This window comes from Chinchilla lanigera, unplaced genomic scaffold, assembly GCF_000276665.1.
Source record: "Chinchilla lanigera isolate Chin_1 unplaced genomic scaffold, ChiLan1.0 scaffold00105, whole genome shotgun sequence".
Classification (NCBI taxonomy): domain Eukaryota; kingdom Metazoa; phylum Chordata; class Mammalia; order Rodentia; family Chinchillidae; genus Chinchilla; species Chinchilla lanigera.
In genome coordinates, this window is record NW_004955506.1 from 3,778,343 (window position 1) to 3,797,858 (window position 19,516).

The window sequence follows — 19,516 nt, forward strand, 5'->3', positions numbered from 1 at the left end:
CCCAAGGTCGCCAGTGGAGTGGCATCACCAGGAATCCAAGGAGACTGATGTTGGCTCAAGGCTGTGAACAGGATCGGGGTTCACAGCTTCAGATCTGTGCTCTGTTCCCTTGGCCAGAGGCTGCTTGTCCTTGAAGAGGCTGGACGGCCCATGCATTCTGTCATAAGGCGAGCCGTTGTGAGGCTCCTCTGGGTGTTTTGGCAGCAACAGCAAAGGGCATAAAAACAAACTTTCCTTTTGACCAGGGAACCTGGTCTCTAGGAATTTTTCTGAAGGAGACAATTAAGGGCACCTCTAAGCATTTGGTTACAAAGTTATTTATCCCTTTCCCCCTTTACTTAAGGAAATGTTAGACATACAGCAGCAGGGGAGTGACTAAGTGAATCACAGCATGGCATGCTCTGCAGGTGACAAACGGTGTTGATTTTTAATTGAAATGTAAAAAGTTCAGATATCTAAGAGGAATCGGGCTTCCTTTTTTGCGAGCATATTATTATTTTCTGAGAGAAGGAAGCGACCTAAGACTGTCTCTAGGGCCGTATTCATCATGATTCTCTGGCGAACAGAACCAATAGGATATAGCGAGAGACACAGAAGATGGGATTTATTATGGAAATTGGCTCACTCAGTTATGGAGGCTGACAAATCCTGCAGTCTGCTGTCTGCAAGCTCAGACCTGGAGGAGCTGGTAGTATGACTCAGTCTGTGTCCAGTGCCCCTAGAACCAGGAGCTGTGATGTCTGGGGGCAGTAGATGGACATCCCTGCTTCAGCAGAGAAGAGTTTCCTTTCTTCTGCCTTTCTGTTCTGTCTGGACCCTCAAAAAGTTGAGTGAAGGCTTTCCCTACTGTGGTGGGGGAATCTAGATCAGGTAGTCTAGATTTGAATGCTCACATCTTCCAGAGACACACTCACAGGCACACCAGAAATTGTGTTGATCAGCTGTCTGGACACCCCATAGCCTAGTCAGGTTGACAGAGGAAATTAGTCACCCCAAAGGCTGAGAAGAGTGACAAAAACTGGAGTAGGTAAGAGCTTGGGTAGAGAATTTTCCTATGAGGAGAAACGCCCCCCATGCCCTGGCCCAACCTGCCCACATAAAGCCTTTGGTTCTAGGTTCTGCTCTCCCAAAATGCCCACACCCTTGCCGCATCCCTGCTGCTCACTTTTCCATGCAAGAATGGAACCCCAAGGATGAGTTGCTTTGCCTTCTTGGGACCATGTTTCTTAAACTAAACTTCTCCAAGGCTAGATTCGTGAAGCAAGGTTGAGCATGTCTAGGTTGTCATCTTGAGTACGTAGGTGGGGGAAAATGGGGATGAGGCCAGGATACCCTCACTCCCAGCTTTCAGTACAGTGTCAGCTTCAGCTCTCAGGAGGCTGAGACAGGAGTATTGCCATGAGTTCAAGGCCAGCCTGGGCTACATAGTGAGTCCAGGCCAGCCTGAACGACATAGTGAAAATGTCAGCTCAGTGCAGCTTCCCAATGCTATTGAAAGTAGAAAGACATTTCCCCTCTGCCCTAGACAGGCAAATGCTCTCCCTACAGGAGAAGGAGTGGGATGCAGTGTCAGGAGCTCTGACCTTGGTATGCGCCCCTTAATGTCCCTTCCCTAGCCTAGCAGCATTATTGACTTCCTTGGGGGAGCTGAGGAGGTTATGATGCTACCAGGCTGGAGGGAAGAAAGGTACCCTTTACCTGGTGGCTGTGAAGATTTCCATATCCTACAGCACCCCACCCCAGACATGACTTTAAGTGGGCATCTTCAAAATGCCCCTGCTCAGCATCCGGCAGTAGGAGCCAAATCTCTGTGGTGGGTCTTCTGACCTGCACGCTCACCCTCTGGCCGGCTTGGCACTGGCCCTGACCTCACCCCTGCCATGATGTCATAGCACAACAGCTCTGCTGTTCCCATAGCAATGGGCTGCCATAGTTAACCACCTAGGGAGCTGCTGGAGGGAGGTGGAGAGCTTTGATCCCAGCCAGCCTGGGTCAGTGGGCCCCTGGGACCCCGGACACCACCTTGGGGTGACTTTTCTCGTATGTGGTGTGAAAGGAGGCTTTTTCTGTGCCTAGCTGTCAGGCAAGGCTCCCAAGAGAGCCTTGGAGATGGGCCGATGAGGGTCTGTAGGACACAAGTCCTGGAGGCCCGTGTGACAGTCCTTGCACCGCAGGGCTCTCCAAGGGCAATTTGGCCTGAGAGGACGAGAGCGGGTGTGAAAAGATGGCAGAAGGGAGCTGGGGGAGTGGGAGGTATGATGGTGTAGCAAGAGGAGCTGCTAATTTGGGGGTCTTAGCCCAGACTCGGGTCTTGGCAGGCAGATAGAGAGATTGTTGGTACCGGTCAGTAAGCTGTGAGCAGCCCACTCAACTTGTTGGTATCCAGACTGTGAGTTTGGGGTCAACCTCAGAGTCTGTCTCTGTGAAGCTACTCAAAGGGGCAACTGAGGCACGATGAGCCTGAGCTTATCCCCCTAGAGGCTGGGTGCTTGGGCACCTCTGCCCTCTAGAGCTGTCCAGTCCTGGAAGGTTGTAAAGAGAAGCTGCAGTGTACAGATTCACAAGCCACACTCCAGGATTTGGGTGGAGATACCTGCTATAGGCCTGGCTGGGCCTCATATTCTGCCATGACATCCCTCCCCCAGGGGGTTCCGATGCTGCCAGCGCAAAACCCAGCTCATCCGCTTTAGTACCTACCACTCTAGAACTCAGCTCAAAGTCAGACAGCGACAAAACCCAGACTTAGGGCAGCACATGGGTGTCATGTATTTTTAGAGACATGGAGTGGAAAATGTTCTTGATGTTTATTTTATCTGGGTGTGGCTTGGATGCCTTCAGTGATGGGTGTCTCCTTACCTACCCAGTGATTCCAAAACAGCCCTGTAGAAAGTGTTTCCCTCACCAGGCCAACCTCTGCCTCCTTGTAATGTGCTCCGGGTCTGTCCCAGTCATCTGGACACACACACAGTGAGTACCTTCCCTCCCCCTGCATGGCTGGCCAAGCATTTGGGCAGTCCTCATGGTGATGGGTGCAGTTGTCACCGCCCCATTTTACAGATGAGGAGACTGAGTTAAGCACCTTGGTTTGGGTCACACAGCTGGTTAGTGTTCTTGACCTCTGCCCCGTGCTGTTCCAGAATTTGTACCCTGAAGCCATCTCTCTGCCCATCTCTGAACAGTCCTGGCTCCTTAGAATGTCCATTCTGTGACTGGTTCTGTCATTCTCCTGAGCTCTGCATCCCTCTGCTCATTCTGGTCATCATCCTGGTCACTCTCTGTCCATTTGAGGCCTCTGGGAAAACACGTCTCCCACTGCCAGAGTCTCCTTTGTCTTTGGTCAAGCTGTCCTTCCCATTAGACTGTAGACATTTCTCATCAGGTTTGTGCCCAGTCATTTCAGCAGTCTTACTGTGATTTTGAAACAGTTATCCTGTGATGATGCCACATGGGCCATTGCCAAAGCATAGACACTCTCATCCTCTCAGAGTCACTGAGATGCACGTCTTGATTTCTCTGCTGTAGATGTTGGCTGAGCCTCGCTATGAGCCAGGCCCACTCTGAGGCCTCAGTGGTGTGCCCTTCTTGGGGACCCAGTGCTCCTGGATGTCATGGGGCTATGTGGGTGAGCCCCTTTTCTGGGCAGTTCTCTGATCTCAGGTAAAGATACCGTTGGCTCCATGGTGGCCACATGTCTCCATCAGCATAATGCACAGCCAGATGAAGGCCTCTCATCTTCCGCATCCCAGGTTCTCCCACACGGTGGCCCTGGGTTGGACTGGGTGAGCTCAAGATGTGCTCCTGCTGTATGTTACCCTGAAGACGGTAAGGTGTGTGAGCTGTCACGTATTCTGAGCTGGAGTCTTGGGGCTGGTTTTCTGTGTCCCCATGGGTCACCAGTCCCCTGTGGGGTCAGCATCTTTGAATTCAGGAGCTTGGGTTTCCAAGGCTCAGTACCACGCCCCTGTGTGCTCTGCCACAACTTCTCACACTTGCTCACATGGGCCCCTGTCCACGGCAGTTTACAACAGGCTGCTGTCCAGGAGGACGAGTCACGAGTGGGGAAGGACAGTGGGAAGCTATAAAAAGTGGACTTGCAAAACCCTATGATATCCCAGGGTCACTTAGTTTAGGGGAACTCTGTTGTATGCATCTGCAAAGCCCTTGAGAGATTCCCTGTGTTATCATCTCAAAGACAACTAAGAGAGTTGTTTGGGTTTTTCTTTAGGTCAAATAATATATATCCTACATACTCTCAAAGGATGGAGAGCTGTCCAACTTTACATGAGACTAAGCTTTAATTGTATAGAAATGTTCCCTTTCTAGCCTACAACTACTGGAAGCTTCATTGTTGGCATGGGGGGAGGTACTGGGGATTGAACCTGGAACCTACACACTGAGCTACATCCCCTCTTCTTTTTTATTTTGAGATAGGGTTTCACTAAGTTTCTTAGGGTGAGCCTGGACTTGTGATCCTCCTGCCTCAGCCTCCCAAAGTGCTGGGATTACAGTCTTGTGCCACTGTATCTGGCTAACGGGAGCCCTTCCATAACTGGTTTTATGTTTCAAAGAAGTGCTGTCTGGGTGACTGGCTTTTGGAGGAAGTCCAAAAAGGAAAGAGGGTACTGTTGTTGCTGTGGAGGGCAAGGTAGCCTCAGGCAGGGGAACGTGTCCCTGGAGGGGGTGGGAAGGGGTGTGAGGCAGTAAGCTGCCTCAGTGCTCCGGCGCCTGGAGCCAGAGATCCTGACTCTGAGTCTCACAGGGAAGCTGGTGAGTGAGCAGGTCCCACACCTGTCCGCAGAGGCTCCATGGGATCCGGCTCAGCCAGGGCCCAGGAACCTGAACTGGGCACAGGTGTGTGTTGCAGGTGGCCATGAACCACATCTGTAGGCTGGCCGGTGAGCACAAGAGAGAGCATTACAGATGGAGGCTGTAGTTGTGGTGCAGGGAGGCAGGTACAGCTGGAGGGTGGGGTAACAGAGAAGCTGATGGGGAAACATGGAGGGCTCGGGTGAGACATGATTGGTGTCCTCAGGGAGCACCTAAGACATGCAGAGCCTTGGGCCCCACACAAGACTGACCTACTGAGTGAGGACTGAGTCTGAACCTGACTTACTGAGATTTAAGCACCATGCCAGACTGTTTTGGAATGTTCTTGAAGGATAAATTACATGAGCTGTAGGGGTGAGTGGTCCACTTGATGGGTGACATGACGTGAGGGTCCTGTGGTGGAGAAGCAGAGGAAGCCACAGGCCCATCCCTTGGTTTAGAACCACCCAAGGCCAACCACCTCTCAAGGATCCAGACAGGCTGGAGGTCAGGCAAAGGTGAGCACCGCTGAGACCTGAGTCCACTCATGCCCCGGAAGTGGCACCCCGCTGTGACTGCTCTGTGGCACCCAGCTGTGACTGCCCTCACTTCCAGGTTAGGAGCGTAGGGCCAGCGGTCCGTAGGCTGGGTTTGAGTCCTTGCTGCAGTGCTTGTGAGCTGTTCGGCCATAGGCAAGTTACTTCACCGCTCTGAGTCTGACCTCATCAGAAGTGAGAAGAGGGCTAAACTGCCCCTCTTCTGGTGAGATCTTTGGACACTGCAAGATGTGCATGGAGTGTGGGAATGAGGGAGACCCCCACAGGTGTGCTGCTGGCCAGGGCTGCACGATTATCAATGCCACATCCAGGCCTATTTGTTCCCATCTTTTCCACATTCATCCCCTGGCTTGGTTAAATAATCTCCAGTCCAAGGGGCATAGGAAAGTGGGTCCCAGCCAGAAGTTGGTATGTGCATGGCCGTGGGAGTCAGGTGGGAAGGAAGGGCAGTGTCTCCATCTCTATGGGCCAGGACACCCCTGGAGACGGAGGAGGCAGCTACATCTTGCCATCATCTTGGGGATGTCACGCTTACTGTCACCCACTGTGTCTAGGATAGGACATGGTTCCTGTTGTGGTGCTTCCTGGGCACCTGAGTGTGCTAGATTCAGTGTCATGCCTGCAGCCAACCACATGGTGAGGGATTAAACCCTGTGACAGTGGTGGTCCCTGAGGGGATCCAGCAGCACCGCTGCTACAGTCAGGGACCTGTGCCTTTGGTATGACTGCTGCCAGTTAGCTGTGGGACTGTCTTCCTGGTAGGAACTGGGGTGGACAGACCACCCCCCGGACAGGCCTGTCCCCAAAGCTCCTAGATGGGCTGTGAGGGCTGGAGTCCTGGCAGGCACACACATAGTTTGTACCATGTCCCACATTAGTGGATCTGGGAGGACAGCACCTTGTCTGTCTTCTAGAAGTGAATAACAGAGGCCGTACATGTCAGCCGCAGGACCTGATGGCCCAAGACTGGGACTCAGTCCCATCTGACCAGAAGCCCCTGTTAACATTGCCTCACAATGTCTCTGATGTGATGCTCGTTGTCCTTGACTCCTCTGGGGCCCACAGCAGCCACTGTCTCTGCCTGGGCTTCTCGGAGGCCCCGGGTTCTCTGCTAGGAGCAGGTGAGAAGGGCTGCGGACTGTCTGGGGGCCGCTCTGTGGAGGGTCTTTTTCAGGGTGGGGCAGGGTCTACATCTGCTGAAAGCTGTCTGAGCAGCTGTCTGGGGTGCTCGCCACAGGCCGGCTTTAGGTGCTGGGGTCACAAGGCTGCAGAAAGCAAGAGAGAGGGCCCAGTGTCCACTCCACATGGCGAGAGGCTCTGGGGCAGACAGGTGACTGTCAACACGGGCTTCCCATCAGTGACTCTGAGGGCGGCTCCATCAGGAAGGAGGCTGTGCTTTCTCCAAGTGGTGAGAGCAGCCGGCAAAAGGACGCCCATCTGCTCTTGGAGACCTGGACGACGTGGGGGTCACTCGCATAATGACATGGGGTGTGGGGGGGTAGGGCCTCTAGGAGCCCACTCAGTCCAGAATGTCCTGCCCAGCACACACAGTTCAGGTGTGTCTGGAGTGGGGACCCCATCTGGAAGCATGACCCTTTCTCTTCCTTGCCCAGTGCCCTGGAGAGACGCTGGGGACCTGGGTGGCAGGCACATGTCCCAGATGGGAGTGTCTCCATGGAGTGTGTGTCCCTGGTCACATCAGGCCCCACAGGCTTTAGTGGCTTCCTTATCAGTACTACCATGATCTTAGAAGGACCTTGATGTCTAGTGTCAAGGACACATCTAAGAGTGTGCAGGGGACCGCCACTACCAAACTGTGGAGGTAGCTATCATTTCCTAAACTTCACCCCAAAGATCTCCACCAAATTAGGGTCATCAGCTGAGCTAGGGACACTTCCTAAGCTTGAGAAGTCACCTGCTAATAAGTGGTGTGAGCCTATTCCCTCCACATGTCTTCCAAGGCAGACAAAGCACCTTCATGGCAACCTAGACCCCCATGCCCACTGTTTGGACATCCCTGGGCCCCTCCCCAGTGGTAGGAAGAGCTCTGTCCTTGACAGGTGACACCTGGATTTGAACCCAGTGCTTCTGGGGGCTGGGAAAGATACTCAGCTTCTTCAAGTTTCCATCCCTTTGTGTGGACACATGCTCCCATTTCTCCTTAGGATAGACTGAGTGGAATTGAGAATTGCTTGGTCTTATGCTAAGTCTGTTTACCTCTCTCCCTCTTTCTCTTTCTTTCTGTGGTGGTGGTGGTGGTGGTACTGGTGATTGAACCTAGGGCCTTTGCACTGACCTACATCACCAGCTCTTTTTTATTTTGAGACAGGGTCTTGCCAAATCACTAAATTGCCCAGGATAAACTAAAACTTGCAATCCTCCTGCCTCAGCCTCCCCCAGTGTTGGGATCATAGGAAGGCACCGCCATGCCCAACTTGTTTACCTTTTAGAGAAACTGCCAGACTGTTTTCCAAAGCAGGGCTGCACCATTTTACATTCCCACCAACACTGTGAGGTGGATCCAATTTTTCCACCTCCTCGGCAACACTTGTTCCTCTCTGCCTTTTAAATTCCAGCTGTCCCAGTGGGTGTGACCCGTGGGTGTGACCAGTGAAGTGTGAAGTGGTGTCTCACCACAGCCTCAGGCTGCGTTTCCCTTGTGAATGTGGGGTTGGACACCTCTTTTATGTGCCATCTTAACTGCACATCTGCCTTCTTTGATGGAATGTCTATTTAAATTTCTTGCCCATTTCAAAATTAGATTATTTGTCTGCTCATTGAGTTGTAACCCTTATTGAGTTGTAAGAGTTGTTTAAATATTCTGGATTGGAGTCTTTTATTGGATGTGAGGTCTGCAAATATCACCTTAGCCTGTGCCTTTATTTTCACTTTATCAACAGTACCTTTTGAAGCACGAAGGTTTGAGTTTTGTTGGTATCCATCTTATCCATTTCCCCTTTTATTGTTTGAGCTTTGGGTATTAGATTCAAGACCTCTTTGCCTAAGCAAAGGTGATAAATAAACACCCATGCTTCCTTCTAAGCATGTAGGTCTTATATGAAGGCCTACAATCTGTTGTGAGTCAGTTTTTGTATATGATGTAAAGGTTCAAATTCTGTTTTGTTTTGTTTTTTTGCATGTAGATATTCAACTGTCACAGGACTATTTGTTGAAAAAACAAAGAACAAAGAACAAAGGGCTCTTCTTTCCCCCATCAAATTGCTGTGTCACCTTTGTCAGAAATCTGAATCACTGGGCTGAATGTCCCAGCTTCCTTCCATCCTGTCCTCTTGCTCCACATGGTGATGGGCAGACTGGCAGAGTATAACCTTAGCTGTTCTAAGTGTGTGATTCTGAGTGCATGCTCTGCTTGACCAAGAAGTGCAAAGACTTCCCACCAGAAGATGGGCATCCAAGCTGGTGGCAGCATCAGCTACCACAGCCAGTCAAAGGCACTGTGGTCTACTCAAGTAGAAAGGGCCTGTCTTCCTTTGGAAGCTATGTGATCTGGCTGAGATAGTCTCATCTTTCACTGCTTCAGTTTCTCTGTCTGATAGTAGCACCTTACCTTCCACGATTACTATAAAAGCTGAGCTAAGAGGTAAGCAGAGCTCAGAGGATAGACCAGGCAGGCACTGCCAGCAGTGGTATGGATGTGGCGCTGTTTTCTGGCTGCTGTGACACTTTTTGGCTTAAATTGTCCTGGGTCTACATGGACTGAAAAGGAAGGTGATGTTCTAGGAATTAAGATGTAGTTTGTATGTGCACTGATGCACCATGATGAATGTAATCCTTGTGGAAGGCAAACATGTGCTAAAGGGGCCAGGGATATAGCTCAGCGGCACAGTGCTTGCCTGGCAGGCGCAAGGTCCTGAGTTCGATTCTAAGTACCCCCAAAAAACGTGCTAATAAAAATTAAAACTTAAAAAACGGGTGGGGGCAACCAAGGAACACTCCACATGGACCCCCAGCCCCCAGGAAGCAGCTGCCTCAGCTCACAAACCTGGCTGGTTCTGACGTTAGTTCCTGGGGACAACAAACATGATTTATACCCTTTCAGGGAAATGTACCTCCTCACCCGGGCCCTTCCTGATGCCAGGCCCAGCAGGAGTGCCCTAACAGTCACACAAGCGAAGGGTAGGGAACCATGGAATGAGATGCAGCACTCGTATATCTTCCCTGTTTGCTTTGTATTGAGTTCAAGAACCAAACACGCGTGCACACACACACACTTCCACACACACCCCTGCTCACACGGGCATGCCTACAGATGCATGCTTGCACACCCTGGCTGGCAGGCTCCTCCTCCCTCTGCCCCTTCCGTTTTCTGTTTGTAAGCCACTCTCTGGTTCCAGAGGCAGGGCTTCCTCTTCTGCCTGGCCTTGCCCTCCCCCATGGCTGTCTGCAGGTGTTCTGCTGCGTGCTCCCACCCCCACCTCCACCCTAACTTGCCTCCTGGGGTGGGGTTCTCAGCCTCAGTGCTGTTGGCATTTTAGGCCAGATCATTCTTTGTTGTGGAGCTGACTAGGGCATTGTAGGGTCTTTGGCAGTAGGCCTGGCTTCTGCCCAGCCACAGCCAGTAGCAGTTCCCTGTTCTAGTCACTAGGACAAGAACCTCCCCAGACACTGCTGCATGTGCCCTGAGAAGCAAGGCCACGCCTCATTGAATACAGTTGCCCCACAGGCTCTTGTCAAAGGTGTGCCACGTGGAGACAGGGAATGGGCCCTGGGGACAAAGTGTGTCCCTACCCTGAGAATCCCATGTGCACTTGTCCCCAGGGCCTGGTTCTCTCTCTGCGGGACACTCTGGGAGGCAGTGTGTGTCCTCCTGTCCTTTTAGGTTTGCTGTGGCATGGTGGTGACACCTGTGGCTCCCCAGACCCTGCAACCCTGGAACCCTCCACTTTGGGCTGAGCCCCTTTCTCTCAGAAGCTGTGTCTCCAGAGCTTGAAGAAATGCAGAGAGAAACAGAGCAAGCTGTACATCCCAGCCTCGCCCCTGATGACAGAGCCTCGGCTCTGAGGCAGAAGTCCATGTTGCTGCAGGCCAGAGTCAAAGGAGCTGTTGCTCTACAGAGAAGACCCGACAAGCAACAGCGGAGAAGCCAGCAACTGCAGCACCGGCCCAAGGAGTTACAGGCAGACCACCATGAGGCCCGACCCCAGCAAGTCAGACACCTGCAGCCCCTGAATTTAGCCCATCTATGGGGTGGGGCTGCAAGGTGGGCAGTGGGAAATGAATACCACTCAGAAAAGCCCATCTTGCGAAAAGCAGCAAGATACCCTGGGGGCAGGCAGAAGCACAAAGAACCCCTTAGAGAGGAGAGGAGTCGCAGGGAAGTGCCATCCAGACAACAAACCTGGCACATCGATTCCCTGAAGAAAGCAACGGGCTCAGAGAGACGGGGGGCTGCCCGAGCACAGTGTCTGAGTCCCCCTGAGAAGAGTAAAGGGAAGTGGGCTCCTTCACACCAGACCAGTGGTGGCCGCCAGCTTGTGGAGAGTCGGGTGGGCAGAAGGACTGACCTTGAAAAGCTGAATCCACTCTTGGCCACTGCAGGGGAAACCAAGTTCCTGGAAGGAAAAGAGGAGAGAGTCCCCAAGGGGATGTGGCACTTGGGAAAGGGGCTGAGAAACAACACAGAGGACCAGAGTCCAGAGGGCAAACTGGAGGACCTAGAACAGCTGTGGCTGGTCAGCTCCACCCACAAAAAGGGAGCCATGCCCTTGGTGTCTCCGCACCAGTGTGGTGACAAGGATGATTGGCAGAAAGGGCTCGAGTCCGTCTTGGAGGAGTTGTTTAATACGAGCAGAAAGCTGAAGGAACACCTGACTTGGCAACTTGAACAGAGGTCCTTGGTAGACCAGAACCCCGCTGGAGAGCAGGTCTTCTCAGAGAGCCAGGAACCAAGTAGTGACACCCCTGGAGAGGAGGGCACAGGGCACTCAGGAACTGCACCTGCTGCAGAAGTGGAGTCCCCCTGGACAGCATCGCAGTACAGTTTGCTACAGTTACCAAGCCAGGCTGAGAGCGCTAAAGACCATCATTTGGCGCCACCCACACCCAAGAGTGAAAGTCAGACACTGCCTCCTGAGGATGGAGTGTCTGTGAGCAGAGAGGACTCAATCCTGCAAAGCCCCAAACCCAGCCCCGAGCCACCCAAGCCAGCCACACTGGTAGAGGGCTTGCCTCTACCTTACCCACAGGAACAGCCAGACCAGGCGGACTGCAGGACATCAAGGCAAGAGAAGAAGACAGGGGTGGAGGGGAGAAGGCAGAAGAGGCTGCTGGAGCAGACAGAGCACCCAAATATGAGCTTGGAAATCCACTACAAGGCTGAGCTGGAGGAGGAGCGGCGGGCGCGGAGGAGGACTCGCCTGGCCCTTCTGAAGTCCTACCCCACAGGGGTCCCCACCAGGAAACCAGGACCTGTACCCAGAACCCACTCCCCTTTGTGTAGCAGCAGCATCGATGAGGAAAAGCACAATGAGATGGTCCGTGACTTCCAACGGCGGATCTTAGAGCAAAACAAGCTGCATGAGCAGTTTCTACAAAAAGCCAGGAAGCGTTTGCAAGAGTTTCAGAAAGCATGGTAAAGGTGAGAGCCCCGCCTGCAATAAATACATCCCTGACCAGGTCTGTGCAGGCGTCCTGTCCTCCCAAGCCCTTAGGCCTGTGTACCCCTGGTGGCCTGCAGTCACACAAAAATAGGGCCCCGTGTGGGATTCAGGGAGCAGGTCTAGACAGAGTACCACAGGCACATCTCCCAGAGGGGCGTCTCTTTTCATATGCTACAGGTCCACTTGGAAACTACAGGTAAATTCGGCTCTTCAGATGTTTTTAAATAAACACTTTCAGGGATATCTGAGGTCAGATGGGCACAGTCTTAAAAGATTCATCATTTATTGCTTAGCGCTGGCTGAGACATTGGCAGAGAAATTACACTAAAACCTCTCTCAGCCTTTCAAATGACAGAACCAACACTGTCTAATAGCATACATCTTAACACATTCTTATAAGCTTATGGGAAAGGGGAGAGAAGGGCGACTCCAGCTGAGCGATGTAACTTCCTCTGAGTAGACAGCATAGGGGACCTGGGTGTTACTTCAGTGTGTAGATGCCCCTGACCCAGCATCCAGGGAAGTCATGGAGACCCCACACTGGGTAGGTTTTTTGGGGGTGTTTTGGGGGGGTGTCTGCCAAGTATAGATTTAGTGACAGGGACAGGGGTCCACACACTTTCTGCAAAGAGCCAGAGAATATATGTATAGCTTTGTCAGCTGGCCCCTGACAACGGCCTAATTCTTACTCTCTCTGCTGGAAACTGCCATGAAGAACATGGAAACCAGGAGCATGACCAAGTGTGTAAAAGACTTGATTTATAGAAACTGATGCTGGAGAGATATGGGTCTTGGACCACAGCTTGTTGACCCCACACTGGGCTAGTTCCTGAGCCTGGATCCCTTCCTTCTTCCCCCGCATCCCTCCTTATCTCCCAAGGACTCAGATTTCTTAACTCGGATCAGCCATCTTTGGCCACGACACACTGGTATCATTGGTCAATGAATGACCTGATTTATTCTGTGTATATTTTGTAGATGATATGATGAACAGCTGTGAGCCCACTACCCAAACTGGAGATCCAGGATGTTTCCTGAAAACCATATATTTGGCCACCCAACTATCTGTGCTTTTCCTTTTCTATACCCCTATCTTCTCAGATACAAAGCTGGGAGTGTGGATTATCTCTACCCGTTACCATACATACACATACCACACACTAGTGTTCAGTGTACCTGGTTTGAATTGTATAAGAAAGATCATGCACTTTGTGTGATCTTTTGGGAGATTTTCTTTTCTGTTTTGGCCTCCACACAGCTCCTGGCATCTGTCCCATCATGCCAAGGCCCACTTCCTCATTTTCCCTGGGTGGGATACTGGAGGTGGCTGTCCCACCCTCCTTTTTAGGACCAGGGCTTATTTTGTCTTGTACCTTGGTTTTAAAAAGAGAACCAAATCCATAATGCATTGAATCAAAAGTCTGGGTGCCAAAAAAATGCATTTGTGGTTTAATCCCAACTTTGGGCACCAATTTTTAAGTGCTTCTGGGAGTTTTGAACACCACAGGTGGGATGTGGGTGTGGGAACAATTCATCACACCTTCTCTTCATCTCTACCCTTTTTGCCTGGAAGAGGCTGATCTCTGCCTCTAAAATTTGTCATGTACAAATCCTGAGTGCCAGGAACTGTCCCAAGGAGAACCACAATGCTCATGGTCTGTGGAGGTTACAGGTAATAAGTAAAGCTCATAATGACACCTGGGGAGGGACAGAGCTACAGTGAGGTGCTGGATGCTGACCCAGAGCGTGGCACTGAGAAACCCGATGGACACTCTGTGATAATGCCTTGTCGAGAAGGCAGAGGGTGCGGTGGCCATGATGGAACAGGCAGTGTGTAACTGAGGTCCTCCTGACTTAACCTGAAACCACAGCCTCAGAAATGGATGAACCTTGCTGGGAGTAAGCTGTTTTTGTTTCCATTTCCAAAGGTAGTATTTGTGGCCCGTGTCTTCTAAGTGAGGAATTGCCCCTTCTCGGCCACACTGGAGCTAAAAGTAGGTGTGGAGATGGATGGGCAGCAAGACATGGTGAATGGTGACTCATCTTTGCCCCGACAATCACACCCACACTGTCCCCTGGCAGCAGGGTGAGACACCCTGGCCTTTCCTACCCGTCTCTGAGAAGGCTAAGAAGGATGGGCTAGCATCGGCTAGGGCCCCTGGAGTGGTACTAAATCAGCCCCTCAGGACTCCACCCAGAAAACCCTGATAGCCGTCCAGAGATACTCTGGGGAGATGTCATGGGCAACTTCCTGTCCCATTCCCAGAGGCCTGGGAGTCCCAGCAGACCCTCCCAATCATCCTGAAATGGCTGGACAGTGGTGCACAGGACTCTGGGGCAGGCTTGAGCCTCCCAGGCCCTCCATTTCATGCAGTCAGCAGCCTCCATGAGGAGGCAGTGCAGTCGTATAGTAAGAATACAGGCTCTGCCACCTATGGTGGCTTGATGACTTGGGCAAGGTGTCAATGTGTCTGTGTTTCCTCCAGAGCTGTGACTCTCCACCTCTACCCTTGTGCCTAGGTTCCAGCTGTCTCTCCCATGCCACCTAACTACACAGAAGTAACAGGACCCATAGGAGGCTAGGCTGCCAGGCTTGGGAGTCTAGTTTGGGTCCATACCCAGCCCTGAAGCTGTCTGCCCTCACCAGCCTCTGCAGGGCTGGGAAATGGGAGGCAATGCCACTGGAAGGGCACAGAGCCTCCCAAAGTTCTGTACAGAGCACTTCCCAGTGGTGGAGAGGCTCAGACGTGGAGGATGTGTCTCCCTCCTCCTCAAGCACTTTCAGGCCCTCCCCATGGGTATCCCTGGAACACTGTGTGTTATAGAGTGTTCCATGGGTTCTTTGCATCTGCCCTCACATTTAGGGGACAGAGTCCCCATTCCCAGCTCAGCATTTATTAGGACCCTGGTCATTGGTCACTTCCTTGGATCTCTGCTTCATGGCTCATTCTCCCCAAACTACAGGGACTGAGCCCCACTGCTTTTGAATGTGGCCTCACGGGTGTAGGCTGCTCCCCTTCCCCACCCAGCCCCATTTGTGGCTAGAAGACCCATGCCAGGATCCAGGACCTCAGATACACATGAGGATGAGCAAGTAGAGTTTTTAAAGTTGACTGGGACCCTCTCTGACCTGCAGGAGTTCCTCCAATGAGCAGGAAAATGGCAATGACATCAGGACAAGGCCTCTGAAAAGAGGTAGGGAGTGTCTGATCTGCAGCCAGCATTCTGGAGAATGGAAGGCGATTTGTATCCCCAGAGCAGCCCCTGGGACAGTCCAGCTAGAGACAGTGGGCTGCACTGACAGGGTGCAGGAACAGGGCCACAGTGCCCCCATCCTGGTTCTCCCCTCCTCGGAGCCTGGGAGCATCGTGGGCCCTGGAATTCCAGCCTTCACATCCCTGATTCTTCACATCCCGCATGCCTTAGGGTCCCACACGCGGGGCATGGCTGGCAAATTGTCACCATTGACCAGGCCTGAAACAAGAGTCCAAGGGTCCAGCCCTTCTGGTTTGCTCCTCAAAATGAGTCAGTGATGAGGAATGGGGGACCGCCCAGGGTCACCCAGCCCTCAGCAGCAGTAGAGGAAAGGACCCTTGTTAGCCACCTGTGCTTCTGAGCTGCCTCCCACTCCTCTCCGCAGCCCATGGGCATCAAGGGGTTGGAAAGGACCAGTGGGAGTTCCCTGAGTGCCCTCTGTGCTTACTCTGCCTCCTGCCCACGCCCACTGGGCTCCAAGCTGGGGTTTGCAGGACTGAGCTTGGCTCCTGCAAGGGCTCTTGGCGGAGAAACTGCAGAGCACAGTTCCCTCCACAAAGCCGCACTGTTCTCAGCAAACCCTCCCAGGAGCGGGAGGCATTTTTTTCAAATGATTCAGCAGCACGTGAATGGGAAGGGCCAAGCCTGAGGCTCTGGCAGGAGAGCTCGCTGGCCCACAGGGAGAGAGGGAGGGTGGCAAGGCATGGGTCGGGGTCCCACCAGGGACAGAGGGTAGGGGCAGGATCCTAGGGGCCAGAAAGGCAGCAGGAAGGCTGGGCAAGGAGGCTGAGGCTTTTCTCTGCACAGCTGAATCACTCCCAGGGGGAGCTAAAGCAAATGGGCAGGAAATGGAGATGGGAGAGCTGGTCTCCATGGAGACGGGCATCCAGTGGACAGCTACTCACGTGTGCAATAGAATCTTGAGCAGCCAGGCAGGCCTGGCACATTGAGCAGCCAGGGGCCAGCTCGTGGGTGGTCTGGCCCAGAGTTGTGTGTGCTGCTTGCTGTCCCCTGATTCATGCCCGGCACCCCCTTCTCTCTTGCTGATCTACCCTCTCCCCTTTTACCCCAAACCTATCTGCTTAAGCAGTTCTCACTCCAGGCCTAAGCGACATGGCCAAGTCTTCTCCTCCCCTGGGCAGGCACAGCCCTGCCCCAAAGCTGGGGCTCTGTTTGGCTCTTCCCAGGAGCCCAGTCTGCTCCTTTCCCCACTCCTCCCCAACCCCCTGGGGCTGGAGAGGGTTTGGGGGTCCTGCAGGAAGGTCTGGTCTCTCTCAGCTGCTTCAGGAAGGGAAGCAGCCCTGGCCCCCGCCCACCATCACAGGGCTGTTTTTAATTACTAAGTGGACGGCCCATTTTTAGTCTCTTTTCCCTAAAAGGAGTGGACTTGGAGGTCTTTTGCTCTGTGGAACCAGAGACTGGCATGGAGGGGTTAGGGGAGGGCAGAGCTCAGTGCTCAGGGAGAGCCCCCTAACTGTCCACCAGTGCACCTTGAGGGGACAGCATAGCCAGAGGTGGCAAGTTGAGTTGCATATGCCTGCGGACTCCAGGCCACCAAACCTGTGTGCTGGTGCTTTGCACTTCTAACACCTGCCATTATTGGTTCCTGCCTGTGTCCTGTGTCCTCCCCAGCTCTCAAGAAAGCCATGGCCTTGGCACCTGAGGACCCAGGGTAGATCTCAGACACAAAGCCCGCTTTCCTGGTTACCATCTGCCTGTCCTAGCAGCACTCACAGCCATCTCTGCCCCTTCAGTCAGCAAGGTCAGCCCGTCCCAGCAAGGTGGGGTCGTCTCACTATGCCTCACATCACAGCCCAGGGAGGTGATTCAATTACACACCCCAGTCAGATCACATAGCCACCTGAGCCCGAATATGTAATTAACCCTCTTATTGCAGCTGTCCCAGGGCAAAGCCATGGGCTATGTGGCTGGACTTCTGTCTCTAGCAGAGGGTACAGATACCAGAAGTGGGGAAACAGTGCCCCAGACTCAGACCTCAAGAGTTCATGGGACCCTCAGGTCCACTCTCCAAAAAAGGTAGAGCTTTGGCCAAATTAACCCAAATTCAGGGGTCAAGCAGCTTTGGCCAGATCAAGCAGCTACAAAGTATAATGTCCATCTGAAAGAGCCAAGAGACTGATCCCAAGTGGTTGCTACAGGGTCTAGTTATAGATGGTAATGGGCCTCTGCTACCTATGTGTGATTTGAGGGTGTGGATGGCAAGGCACATGGAACCCCCTTGTCTGCAGAGTTTAGACAGTATGCACCACCTGTAGATGCCCAGCATGCTCACCAGGAGGGAGTAGAGGTTGGGTTTTGTCTGGGAGAGAGCACTGTTCTTTTTCAGTTCCTTCGAAATGATCTGCATGGGAATTCTACCCAGGGACAAGGAAATGGGCCACTCACCTTGGGAGGACCCCAAGTTGGGCTGGCCCCAGGACAGCCACAGCCACAGGTGGTCAGTAGGGTCTTTGGCAAATGTGCTGAGATACTGAAGACCCCCCATCCCAAGCTGGAGTGGGGGGACCACTCTGATTCAAGCAGTTGAATCAGAGAGTGCTTTCCCCAGGAGAGAGATACTCATGGGTACCCCTCCCAGAGTACAGCTGGAGCCCACAGAAGAGGACGGATGGGCTGGGGAGATGCCTGCTGGTGACCAAGAGCAAATCCCCCCACCTTATTCACTGCACACACAGACACGGATGACCCAGTGCTGGATTTTCACTTTGTATTTAGAAGAATATTTCTGAGTCCTGGGGATCCCTGTACCATACCTGGCAGACATTCAGTTTTAAAGGGCTGGGGCCAGGGCCACAGAATTAGCATGGAGTCCATTGGGGTGAGGACATAAATGTCTAGATCTCAGATCTTACATCCCCAGCCTCCCCTGTGTTCCTGGGCTGGCAGAGTGGCCCAAGTGGAGACTGTCCCATGGAATTTGTTTACATGCAGCGGAGAGGCGCAGCCAGATGTTGAGAGAACCGGACACCCTTCATAAATCCCAAGTGAGACTTGCTTTATTTTCCCCAGGAACTTCCATGGGGCTTCTAGAGATACAGTATGATCCAAAAGGTGTTGGTGTGTGTCTTCAGCACACAACGGGCCACGTGTGGGTGGTGGCCAAGGGGATCATTAGGAAGGAGAACAAGAGGAGCTGTGGGATCTTGGGAGATTCAGGTTGGAATCTGTTGCATGTGCTGTGTCCCCCAGTGGACCCTCAGCCACAGCGTGTGCTGATGGCACCCAGGGTTTCCAGCACCCGCTTATATTCGCCCCCCTCTCAGGACAAAAGCAGGAAGGTCCCAGTCTCTTGTTAAGTTTTCCTGGGCAGTTGTCATTCTCAGCATCTGAACACGGCCTGTCCTCCCTGGATTGTCTTCTGTGACCTTGCCTTTCCACCCACCCAGTTCTTTTTCATCCCCACGCTGGCTGGGTACAGTGGGGATTGTTTTTGCAGGCTCCTCAAAGGGGGAAGTGACATCATGTGGTGTCCTCAACCCGCAGGAGGGGGGCAGGGGCTCTGCGGTTGTGTGTGCTTTGAATTTAGTCTATGGCTGTGCATTCCAGTAGCCAGCATCTGGCAGGGAATTCATCAGCCAGTGTATCACCCTCGATCTTAAACCCAGATGTTGTGTTAACAGCAGAGGGGAATGAAGAAAAAGCAAAATCCGAGCTGTTCTGGGGGAAGCCAAGGTTTGCAGGGCACAAAACAGGACAGGAGTCTTTACAGAGATTTCCCCTCCCACGCTGCCTCCTGTTCCTTGAGTGGGGGCAGGGAGCAGGGCAGCCCACTTGAGGGGCATGGACAGGACATGGGCTGACTCCAGCCTGGCGCCTGACAGCAGGCTCGGTAGGGGTCTAGTTAACACGTTCTGGGTTTTAATTCTCCCCAGATTCTTTGGGTCTCTTTGTGCTTCCCGAGCCCTATTCTTTAAATGACCTGAGACTCAGGACTTCCTTCCTGGAGTGGCCCCCATCCCTCTGCAACCTTGGAATCCATGCTGGAGCTCATGCTGGTGACCATCGCCATGCACATGGTGTGCTCTGGAGAGCTCTGCCACCTTCCCTCTTTATCAATAGAAACTGGGCTTCCTTGTTTTCTGTCTGTCTGTCTGTCCTTTGCCTGGATTGAGTGCCCCTCCAAAGCCATGTCTATTGATCTGCCCCACACCTGTTTCCATGTGCTGCTCCTTTAGGGAACAGCCCAGATAGATACAGGTGCCTGATGCGCTGAGCAGGTCAGCTGTGAGATTCCAGTTCTGAGCAGGTCAGCCCAGC

At 52.8% G+C, this 19,516-nt stretch overlaps 2 protein-coding genes and 1 long non-coding RNA gene across 14 annotated transcripts in view; 2 read left to right on the forward strand and 1 right to left on the reverse strand.

Moving 5' to 3' along the window:
* Positions 1-19,516, forward strand: part of Timp2 (TIMP metallopeptidase inhibitor 2) — a 43,784-nt gene that overhangs the window by 9,230 nt on the left and 15,038 nt on the right. The window lies entirely within an intron of this gene.
* On the reverse strand, positions 588-1,862 carry LOC102004093. The gene is made up of 2 exons (XR_264347.1): positions 1,699-1,862; positions 588-961 (listed from the first exon to the last, which is right to left on the reverse strand). It is a non-coding gene; the product is annotated as an uncharacterized LOC102004093 (long non-coding RNA).
* Cep295nl (CEP295 N-terminal like) lies at positions 1,898-13,198 on the forward strand. Of its 12 annotated transcripts, none has more exons than XM_005407354.1 (4): positions 1,898-1,991; positions 2,865-2,967; positions 10,243-11,961; positions 12,962-13,198. In XM_005407354.1, exons 2-3 carry the CDS (start codon positions 2,927-2,929, stop codon positions 11,957-11,959), a joined length of 1,758 nt encoding a protein of 585 aa, XP_005407411.1. In that variant the 5' UTR covers positions 1,898-1,991; positions 2,865-2,926; the 3' UTR covers positions 11,960-11,961; positions 12,962-13,198. The 12 variants fall into 12 exon arrangements, with proteins under 12 accessions (XP_005407411.1, XP_005407413.1, XP_013361554.1 ...); XM_005407356.2 differs by lacking the exon at positions 12,962-13,198 and adding an exon at positions 12,699-12,717; XM_013506100.1 differs by lacking the exon at positions 12,962-13,198 and having other exon boundaries at positions 10,243-11,998.